At 44.4% G+C, this 11,805-nt stretch overlaps 1 protein-coding gene across 1 annotated transcript; it reads left to right on the top strand.

Annotated features, from left to right (window-relative positions):
• The first annotated feature begins 1,497 nt into the window (after window positions 1–1,497).
• ARRDC5 (arrestin domain containing 5) lies at window positions 1,498–6,883 on the top strand. Its single transcript, XM_010006300.1, has 3 exons — window positions 1,498–1,750; window positions 5,670–5,878; window positions 6,290–6,883. Exons 1-3 carry the CDS (start codon window positions 1,498–1,500, stop codon window positions 6,881–6,883), a joined length of 1,056 nt encoding a protein of 351 aa, XP_010004602.1.
• The last annotated feature ends 4,922 nt before the right edge of the window (window positions 6,884–11,805 follow it).

Genomic DNA, 11,805 nt, shown 5'->3' with positions numbered 1-11,805 from the left:
CTCAACCTGCAGCTTAGAACATTGCCTCTGGAATTGTGTTCTGCAGAACAAGTGTGAGCACTTTCACTTTGGGCTCACAGCTTGTCAGTGGTTCACAGATGTCTGCTGGCATCAGCTGCAGACGTGATCCTTGCTGCAGCCATTGGCTGCAGGGGTCCTTCTGATCTCCTATGTTGCATCCTTTTTCTTCCTCTCCCAAGTCTAAGTGGGCCAGGGCATGGCACAACCATTTGGTCCAAGTGTCCAACAGCATTTGAGGTCTGTCTCAGATCAGCCTTACAGGGTTTTGGGTTGTGGGGTTTTTTTGTTTGGTTTGGGCTTTTTTTGTTTGCTTGGTTTTGTTTGCTTGGTTTTGTTTGTTTTTTCCCCAGAAGGAGTATGTCTTTCCGCTTAACATTATGGTTCAGTTGCAGCAACTCCAGCTAGCTGGAATTGCTTCGGCCAGACCTACTGGACCTCACTGCCCAGAGAGTTCGTGTGGTGTCAGCTCACTTGCCTTGCTGTCCTCTCATCTCACTGGTACTTGCTGTGGTCTTCTGGCCACTGTTTATTCTAGCAATATCAGCCACATCTACTATTACTGATAGAAGTTTGCTGTGGGAGGGATTTGCACAGCTCCCTCTTGGTAACTTACCCAGATAACAATGGCTGAAGTGGCTGTGAGGTGAGTGTACACAGCAGGTGCAGGCACAATACACGAAACTGCATCCTGGAAAAGTGATTGCCCAAAGTTGGTAACACCATGAGGAAAGTGGGAATGGTGAAGTTTACTTGAGACAACTACCATCTGAATTGAACAGCAGATAGGCAATTACCAGGAGATTTATGACAGCAGGAAGAGTTAGCCTGGAAAGAAATCTCTAGGAAGTTTTAGAAATTGTGACCTGGGAGTGGCATAAGAGAAACAGCAGGCACCAAAGTCAGGGCTGGTGCTGCCAGCAGCCTGCCTGTGCTGGATGGTGGGAGCAGTCACAGGCTTTGGTGGGGTGTGGGGGGCTTGTAGTGTGTGTTGTCACCAGTGGGTGCATTAGAGGGTAGGGTGCACAGAAAGTGCCCATGTCACCGCAAGGACAGCCATGAGTTGGGGAACCAGCACCTCAGCACAGGGGGATGCACTTAGCCATGCATACATGTATGTGGCCTTCCTTAGGATTTTGGGGGATTAGTCATGGAAGGACACACAGAAATGTCTAGGTTTATCAACATTTACCAAGTGTCTTGAATTGTGATTTACCTGCTGTGACACCGATAGTGATCCTGAATATGTAGTTGAATGCTTTCCAGTTAGTTAGGTGCTTCTAATAATCAGACAAATGTTTCCTATCCCATCTGGCACAGCTTGAAGAGCAAAGCTCTTCAAGAGCAGAACTTCCCTGTGGGGAACTCCACACCTGTCACCTGTGTTGTGACTTCACAAACCCTGGAGTCATGGCTTGGGGTTGAGAAGATGACCTTGCAATGGAAGTTTCTGACACCAGCAGCTCCTGCTCTTCCCTCATGTCAATAGTGGGAGCAATTAAACTGGTGCTGCCCAAGACTGAAGTGCATTTAGCTGGTTCTAGCATAGATGGGCAACTGGTTCTGAACCTCAGGAGTTCTCTGAAGGAGCCTGTTGTGAAGGTGGAGCTCGAGGGAAGAGGCTACTTGAGGTGGCTTGAGGAGGATAATCCTGACCTGGACTATGAGAAGACTACAGCTTACACCAACAAGGCTGTCTACATCTACACATCTAAGATTTTCCATATAGAAGGTAAAACAAGGCACTGGTCAACTGATCAGCATCTGAGTGTGTGCTACGCAACGTGGAGTCAGACCTTGTCCAGTGGGAGGAAGTTTTCCTTTTCCCAATGTCCGCGTGCTGCTTCTCTCCCATGGCACACTCCATTTCCCTGCATCATACGGCAACCATGGCGATGGTCAGTAGTGTTGTACAGAAAGCAGTATTTGAGCATGTGAGCAGCCCCCCACAAGCTGGTGGTTGTTTCTGTGAAGTGACCATTTGTTGCACAGAAATCTACCACAACCTGTCTAGCAGCAGGTAGGAAACATCTAGTCACAAGCACATCACCGAAGCATTCTTTGGTCATCTAAAATACTTATGTGTTTACTTACGTATCAGCAAGTGTCCATTGGGTATACAAGCTTCATTATATTTGCAACTATAATAAAGGCATTTTTAGGTTACTGCTGTATCTTTACTGAGAGACAAGAAAAATGTGAGACATAAACTAGAAACACCTGCAGAAGTGTGATTTTTTCACTGAAGTACAGAATCACAGAAAGGTTGAGGTTGGAAAGGAACTCTGGAGACCATCTAGTCCAACCTCCCTGCTCAAGCAGGGCTACATACAGCCAGTTTCCCAGGTCCATATACCAATGGCTTTTCAATTTCTCAAAGGAAGGAGACTCCACAACCTCTCTGGGCAACAGGTTTCCAGAGGGAACCTCCTGAATTTCAGTTCTTGCCTGTTGCTTCTTGTCATGTCAATGAAAAGAGACTGGCTCTATCTTTGCACTTTCCCTTCAGATATGATGCACTCCAGCATGCATATGTATAAATGCAGGGCTAAATTTAAAATGTACCCATTGATTAAAAGGAGTAAAGTCAGTGGGATGTGATGACCACCTAAGACAGTGAATTGTTTCAGGGGATGCTCAAGGCAAACAAAAACCTCCTGGGAGCTGCAGTCCCCTTTATCAGCTTCTCTTTCACAGGCTCTGCTGGGAATCCTGAAAATTTAGTTTACATATCGTAAGTGGTCACTGTCCTAGATTGGTTTAGTATTAAAGTGAGACTGTGCCCATGTAAGTAAAATGGCCTTTGAGGTACAACCTACACTGGTCAGGCTTTATTTTCTCTTACGTCTAGAGGCTTGAAGGCTCTGCCTCACCCAGAGGTCATTACACATGCATGTACTGCAGCATGCTGCTCCTTCCTGTAGGCTACCAGATGTCACAGCCCTGACAAAAAAGAGGGAGGAAGATTGAGTGTTGGAAAAATATTTTTTTTCCATTATAAGAACAAGCACTTGTGAAGCAACTCAGTTCTGGATTTTTTTCAGCTGAAGTTCAAATTGGAATTGCTTAAAAGACACACTTGAATCTGTATCCTGCCACCTACATGTATCTTTGTGTTTTCAAAAGAGCTGAGCACCCACCTCCATCAAGACTTGTCAATGCAGTACAGTTTAATAACAGATTTTTACTACTGTAACTCAGTCTTTTTCCTCCTTCTTCAGCATTGATTGCATCTCTGTATAAGTATCCTAACAAGTCCAAGAAAGCCATTTTGAAACATGAAAGAACATAAGAACCTGACCTTTCTTACCCTGAATACTCTGTGCCCCCCGCTGCTGTTGGCATACGAGGGATGTATGTTTGAACAGATTGCTGCCTGTGTCAACTTTTGACACTCAGCTGCTAATATGCTACTATCCAGTATTTGATGTTACCACATGCCCTACTTGGGTCACATCTGATGTCTCTGCAAGAAGTGTATATACACCTGCTGATATATTTCTTTTTAACCCTGGTAATCCCTGCCACTGCATAAGAAACTCAGTGAGATAAAGACTGTTGGAGGAATTGACTCATGGCAGTCATCAAATATGACTGGTAGCAGCTCCAGGATAATTAGACCCAGCATAGAAAAAGAATGTCAGTGCTACCAAGGATAGCCATCCCATCACCAGCAGAAACCCACCAGTCAGAGCAAACCAGAGACAAGAGCTCACAATGCTACAGGCAGTTTTAAACTCTTCCAGGACTGCTCTGCATCCTCAGTCACACCCCAGGACATCCCTTGTGTCCTTCAGAGGAAGGTCATCCCTCAAGTCAGTCCTACCAGCAGCCTCTGCACTTTCCTCACAGCTGCAACCATCATCTCCATTGCTGGGAAATACAAGCTGGAGCACTTTTTGAATTAGGTAACACAGTAAATCATATGAAATTGACTTAGACTTTCCAGAGTGACTGAAGTTCTCAGCTTCTGCTGAAAACAAAGTGCGTGGTAAGCCCAGGGACATCCAGGGAGCAAACTCTTGGTAGCACCCTCCCACCTCTGCAGCTGTTGGGAAACTGTCTACTGTGTAATTCATTCTGTTGCCTGGTTTCAGGGGACTATGGTTTTTGGAGCCCACATAGAGGGCAGGTGTTTCTGTACAAATAAGAAGTTTAAGCACAGTTTTAGCAAGCTAAAACTGGCACAGTTCAAAGAAGTGTCTTTAGAAGTGATGCAAAACAAGCCAGAGAAAGGGGGATTACAGCTGTACACAGAATTAGGTAAGTGTCTGCAAGCCTTTTTGTACCACAGCACCTACTTCAGCCCTGCACACAAAGCCAGGCTCTCAGGCCATACCTGCAGTTGAGAAATTTGAACTCTCAGTATATCCCCACATTGTGCTGGGGCTGCAAAACAGACCACCCACACCAGAATGACCCAACTGCAATTCATCCCAGGAAGGCAACATTGATTTCTTTCAAAATTAAATGGCAGATCTGCTCAGGGTTCTAAGCTCTTCCTTCTACCAAAACAAGAACATTGCCAAAAGGACTTAAAGACAACATCATGTGAAATAAGAGCCTGGGAATATCAGGTCTCCACAAACTGTCAGTACACAGAACATGTCTTTCTTGTTTTGTAGTTACCTAAGAAGCTGATGAATTTTAGTTTTCTCCCTTTCAGATTGTTTTAGACGTTTTTTTTTTTTTGTCTTCAGAGTTACAACTCTGATTGAAAATGCTGTTATGCCATCTGGTAAATCTCCCATGCTGTGAGAAAACAATTTCCCACTCTTCTGCCAACACAAATATCCAGTTTAGATTATTAAAACTCAAGGCATCATTGCATTAATCTGCAAAATAAAAAATAATTTAAAAAAAGTCAGCAGGACAAAGTTCTAGCAGTCTCACAACCTCTAAGATTGTTATTCAAAATGAAGTTTTGCCACAATCCACTAGGAAGAAGGAAAGCTTAAGTATGGATGATAAAACTGCCAGCAGATACATGTGTTTGAAAGAAACAGGTCTTGAATGAAGAAAGTCATGAGCTGGTCTTATCTATCCAGAATGGGCCAAACTTATCTGTGCATAGGTGGGACAGCCTTTCATTACAGTCAGTGGGATCTTACCCACACAAAAGTGAATTTGATTAAGAGGAAGTAGCACAGAAGCACAAATATTAGAAAGAATGGATCACAAGTTTCCTGTCTCACAGCCATGCAGAGAAGGTGGCAAACACTATTTTTATTGCCTGTAGGGTCTTTCACACAGATGAAACAGAAGTTTCAGATCATATGCACAATGATAAAAGAGGAGTGAGAGTTAATGTACACCTTTACTCTCTAAAAGCCTATTAGTACTTATTTGCAAAGTTAAAATCTGAGTCACTCCATTTTGACACATCAAAATCCTAAACAGTTTGTGATGAGCTGCAGGTATTCTGACCTTGTGTTAAAATGAGGCAGATCAGCAGTTCTCAACTCTGCTGATGCTTAGGAGTCCTTATTTCCAGCAGCTGACCTGGCACTTGGGTGCAATAAACAAACTAATGTATGGTAAGGACCATGGTAAGGACACCTTGGATTCTGGGAGAAAAAGCAAGGTGTCTGTAAGGTACCAACATCATAAATGTTTGAAAGACTGATAGCAGTGTGTTGTTTGCTTTTCAGATGGCTGCGTAGATTCTGGGGTCCACACCTTTGACTTCCACTTCAGCCTTCCTCCAAGTATTCCCTCCACATTCATCAGCAAAATTGGCAGCATCTCCTACTCTGTTAAAGGGACTTGCTGCAGCCACCAAACTGTCTTAGCCCAAGAAGAGAGACGTTTACTGTTGCAAGGAACTGCTGGTGACTGCAGAAGACATGTGAAAGACAAGGTAAGGAGCAAAAACTATCTGAGTTGCACACACACAGACCTACCCTGTTCTGATCCAGGGCTGTAACTGCTTACTAATGTGTGTCCATGTGCCTCTCCATGAACTTCTAGCTCTTAGCTTCCTGCTTTCAGCATTCAAATGATGCTTCAGTATCTTCTGCCATCTTTGTCCTAGGGCTTGCATGAAGATATTTCTTTTCTAGCATGCAAGATACATTGTAAAATTTCAAGAGTGACATGTAGCAAGAGATTGAGCTCCAGGATGAAGGGAAAGGGAGGTTATTCTCTTGCTTTGAAGTCCAGGTCTTGGTCAAACATTACCAAGTTTGCCCATGTGGTGTTTGGGAATTGGCCAGTATCCAGCAACATGGACTCACCATGCTTTGTCTTTCTGCTCACCCTCTCCATGCAGGCCTCACTGGTGGTGGAAGCTCGGAAGGATGTAGTTTATTTCTGCTGCTTCAGTCGTGGCTCTGTGATTCTTCAGATTTCCCTGGAAAAAAACATATTTTGCCCAGGAGAAACCATTGTCTTTGTAACAGATATTGCAAACAGGACACCCAGGCATGTTAGAAAGGTGGTTTTTGCTGTGCACTGCATCGTCCGGTACAGCGGCTTCAGCAGCAGGGGAGAGCAACGCTACTTGGAAGACCAAAGCGAAGTGGCAAGATTGGAGTCCCAGACAAATGTGGTTCCTTTTGAGGATATGAAATTTACCAATGCACTGGTTCTGCCAAAACCCCTGCCTGTCACCAGCACTCTCCTGGAAAATAAAATAATGGCATTCAGGTACGAGCTGGTAGGCACCTCTGACCTTCCTTGTACCACATCCACCATTGAGGGAAGGGTGCCCATCATCATAGAAGCCACAAAGGAGCATTCCTCTGTGGAGCACAGCAGCACGGCTCCGCAAGAAAGTGAAGGTGACATCTCAAATGGGGTAAACCTTCACAGAGATATTTCTGAGACTGGCCCAGGAGCAACTGCTAGTGGATTCACAAAATAAAAGGTTTTTCTGCAAAATCCACATGCACTAGCTGTGTGCTTTCACAGGGGAAGCCTGTCTTTGCAGCAACACGCCACTGATTCCCAAAACAAGAGGGATGAAGCTAGCCAAAGCCCAGGGTCAGAAAGCCACATCAGGGGAGCCTGTAATACTGTTAAGCTGACTCCTGGTAACTGGATAAAGGAAAGCAGGAGACACAGCAGTGGCCTAGGCAGAGAGGGGACACTTTGCAGGCCCAGAAGATGCCCGTGCTCCTGTCCTTTGGAAAACAGCTCCATAGGGAGCACACCCTGAGCAGGCTGGTGGACAGTGTAGTTCTGGGGTAGGCTGAAATAGCAGGTGGCCATCCTGCCACACAGAGGGACTGGGGTGGGCTGGACAAGGAGCTGGTCCTGGGGACATGAAATGTGTGTAGTCCACACTGCGGCCATGTGAACATGTGTCAGTGAGGATGACCAGGAAGTTTTGGGGTTAGAAGGTCATTTATTGGTGTTTATTAACATTTGCTGAGCTTCTAGTAATGCAGTTTATCTGCTGCATTGCCGGTATCTAAACTGGATGTATAGTCCACTGGTTGCTGCAGCTGTGCCCTGCAACAGGCCACTGCTGTGGTTGACCCCAGTGGGTGCCACTCAGGGAGGGCTGCCCTGCCTGGGCTCCCTGAGGGCTCCCGCCCCATTCCCAGACTCTCCCAGTGGCACCTGGCCTCCATTGCCCCTTGGCACAACCTCAATGCCACAGCAGGGCTCTTGTGGCAATCCTCTGGTGGGACTCACCTGCCTGCACAGCTGTGGCTTCAGCTAATGCTTAGACTCATCAAGTCATGAAATCTTATTGGTTGGAAAAGACGGGTAAGATCATCAAGTCGAGCTCTTAAGCAAGCAGCATCTTGCAAGTACCCCTGCATCTCCACATTTTGTTCAACAGAAAGGGCAGTGAGGAGTGGGAAAGATAAGCTGAAGAGCAGTGGGTGTCCCTGGCCACCTTCCTTATGTCTGTTCCTGTTACCCAGCAACCCTTATGGGACCAAGAAACCACCATTTACCCCTGCAGCTCAGCCCTGCTTAAACACCTGGGCACATCTCAGCACCCTGCACCTCCAGCCCACCATTGTGCTTTTGCACACTTACCTTCTGGCACATTGTTTTTTACAAGAGCCAAAGGTTATTCCTTGTCTCCAGATCAAAATAGCCAACCCTGGACAGGCTGGGAGCAGAGGATCCATGCCAGCATCCTGCTCCTGCAGCCCTTAGGGCCCCATGCTGGGGGACACTGCATCTCATCCATGCTGTAGTACCCTGACACCAGCATGAGACAGAGGTTTCACAGATGACGTGTATAGGCAAAGGAAATTTTTCTATCTGTGCCTCATGAAGTCATGGGATGGAAGATGAAGGCTGAGGCCTTGCTCCACTCCTTGCCCCATCACCAGAGCAGAACAGAGGTACTTGCTGCTGGATGAGGCGTCTCACTGCTCTGTGACCAGACCCTCTTGCTTGCAGGGAGCCCTGGCTTTCTTCTGCCATCTGTGGAGACTGTTTAGAAATGAGATTACCCCGATCAACTTCAGTTTACAGCAGCAGCAGGTCTGTTAGCAGTGACTTCCCACGTGCTTTCGGCAGCAAACAGCCCAGCAGCCCCAGCCCAGGATTCTCCGTGCCCACTGCACCTGTGGCATGGCATGTGGAGGGAGCACAGCATTGGTCCCACCATTCCCTCTGTGTGCACCGACTGACTTTCACTGGCAAAACACCCCAGCCTGCATGTGGGCTGAGACACAGCACAGCTACTCATAGCCTTCTGCTGCTCACACGTGCTCTCAGTGGGCTGATGTTTCCCCTCATCTTGTCCCAAAAAAATAGCATTTATCACACTGGCACTAGCAGGGCCCTTTAACAACACAACTATGTATCAGGGTGCTATGTGCAGAATCCTATTACAAGCAGGCTGTTGTTTTACACGTCTTCCTATTTCATCATTCAAGCAAAAATTAATGCACTCAAAGCATGTATGACAGAGACATGTTAGGATATTTTTCAATGCTTGTCTTTGAACATCTAGCATTGCTTCTCTGTGACACTTGATACAGGTGAAGGAAAAATGAAGGAAAATCTGTGACACTTGATACAGGTGAAGGAAAAATACAACCTGGTATAAATGCTGAAGTTGCCATCACATAAACACTGGCAGTTCTTGCATTTACAATGAAAAGGAATTTAGCTTCTTCCCCTTTTGCAAAATATCGCTTGCAAAGAAACAATAGGATGTTATCATTTGGGAGGATAAAAGAACAGCTTTGTAACTTCTTTGCATGTTACTTGCTGTGATTTGAACCACTGCTGAAGTCTGTTTTCCAGGCTCACAACGTCTGAACCCAGGCTGAGATCTGCAAACCCTGGAAGGCAATAGAGCAAGAAGCGAGGTAGTTCCACTTCTCATTATGGTCACCCTGCAGGCATTTTCATGGCAGGAGACAATGGGTGTCTGATGCTAGCAAAACTGCTTTCTGATTTCAAAAACTACATTTCTCCAGATGGAATATAATCCAGGCTGAAATATGTTTGATCGTGTTCCTGAGATGTTTTGTGCCGTGTCTGTGTGTTTGTGAATCTTATGAAGTAAATAAAACGCTTGATAGCAACAAACTAGCAAGGCCAAAGTCCCCCCAAAATAAACAGTGTGATACCTGACTTCTGGGAACTCAGGGAAGTGATTTCATGTCTTAGCATTTTAATTTTCAATTCTACATTTGCATGTCTTTTTTATTCCAAATTCTCCAAGCAGTTCCTTTTCCAATATTTATAGTCTTATTTGTCTAAGACACACAGTAGAAAGAGCAATACAAGGAGTGGGTATTTTGAGTGAAGTACATTTTTCCAGCAGATGACAGAAGACAGAGCAGAGAGGTGTCTATGAAAAGACTTGTGAACTGCCTGGTAGATGGTGGAAATTTTTTATGTAAAATTGGAGTAATCAAAAAACCAGGAGGGACATTTGGGCTATCTGCATTTATTCCTTCATGTGCCTTTTGCAAGGCACTAAAATACACCCAAATGAACTAGATGCTTTTGGACTTCAATCAAACCAGTACTACTAGGTGTCTTAGTAACACTGTAGATGAACAGGGCTAAATGTTCAGGTGCAGTGAACCAAAATAACCATATAGCTCACCTGAGCTTGTACCTTTGTATGGCACTGCATTGATTTCAAGAACCTATTAGCACAGATTGCTTGCTTGCTAAAAACCCATCACTGTGCTCTAGTTAGTGATATAGGAATTGCCTGGCCTTGAGAACTGAAAAAAATACCTCACCCTATAAGGTGTAACATCACACATTTTCATGGAGGTTTCATTAAATACTACACAATAATCCTATGTGTAGTTGAAAGGTTCAACAAATAATTGTATTGGTCCTCCTAGGCAGACTTGCTGTGAAAATGGGGCAGAAGGTTACTGTTGACTTTTGCTGCATCTGCTCTAGCTGCTTTTATATAAATAACAAACTCTTTAGAACTTGGAAACAATATTCTTTTTTCTTTTCTTTATTCTTTTCTACTTTTTGAATGAACAATGCCTGAAGTCTCTCCAGGACCCCATTGGAGAGAGTTTGATCTCTGCCCCATTAGGGATTATTTCAGAGGAACAGCTTTGCTGCAGAGCTGGTGGAATCTGTGCAGGTCAGAAGCGATGGAAAGTGTGGCAAGAGAGTAAAGAGATGGCACATGTGAAGGGAAAATGGCTATACTGTCTGCTCACAATTAAATTTTAACCTTGCAAAGATTTTGGAAAATGTTCCATTTTTGTGTATTGTCATGAAGCAAAAATAGAAGTTTTTCTTTTTCCAGTAACCATGGAAACATAGAAACAATGATTACTGGAAATTATCCATACTTGTGGGATCAGGTTGTGTTATCACTGGATGACACAGGAGTAAAGCCACACATGCATCCTCAGCAGTGTTATCTGGCCAGGCTGCCACAGCTGACAGGGAATGAAACTCACAAAGGTCCTCAAACATCTGCAGCAGCTGGAGCCACTGCAGTTCTGGAATACATAAATTCTAGCTGCTCTTGGCTGTATCTGCTTCCAGCAAATGATTTTTTGAACAGTTACATACTGAAACTGTGACCACGTCTGAGTATATTTCATAGTCCAAGAGATTTAGCACATCAACTCCTTTTATGTCCCCTTAAATCTCCCAAAGGAAAGGTCAGCAAGGCATGCAGTGTCTCAGAAGTGGTCACCATCGACATTATTTAAAGGGAGGAAAAGTCCTTCAACACTTTTTTTTTCAAGGCTGTTTTTGAATAAGATAGTCTCATATTACCTAGTTCCTTAGCCTTTGTCTTTCTATCCTGTAAAATTACACAAGCTCTTCAGGTAAGCTACTGCTTTAAGACACAAATGTGGATTAAATGGTATTGATCTGTTTGATCTTTGTACATTCATCCTCTCCTTAACTGCTTAAAACTCTCGGTTTTCTGCAAAGCTGTCAATGTCCCTTTCACATTCGTTTAAAGAATCTGCCACCATCCCAGACAAGAACTCGAACAGAGCTAGCTTTCTTCTGATTGCCTCGTTTACACTTGCTGGGAGGCAAGGACTCCTTAGTTGCACTAGGTGAACCCTTGATTAAAATAAAGCAACCCCCTGACCAGCCTAGTCTTCATCCACATTGCATGCAAGCATTGGTTTGTAATCTGTTTTCCTTTTTGGAGACCAGTTCTAATACTCTTGCATGTGCAGACATACACAAGGCCAGTAACTGAAATTAACCATGAATGGAAGTCAAAGAAAAAAGAAGAGTTTTTTTTTTTCTGTTAATCTAAATGATTTTTCAGTTAATAGAGATCACAGTATGGCTCTATAGATTAATGACTCAGGCAATGCATAAATTCAGTTATTCAATTTGTTTCCTGCT

Source organism: Chaetura pelagica, unplaced genomic scaffold (assembly GCF_000747805.2).
Source record: "Chaetura pelagica isolate M959 unplaced genomic scaffold, ChaPel_1.0 scaffold108, whole genome shotgun sequence".
Lineage (NCBI taxonomy): Eukaryota > Metazoa > Chordata > Aves > Apodiformes > Apodidae > Chaetura > Chaetura pelagica.
The sequence above is the reverse complement of the archived record's forward strand: the minus strand, read 5'-3'. Positions and strand labels throughout refer to the sequence as shown.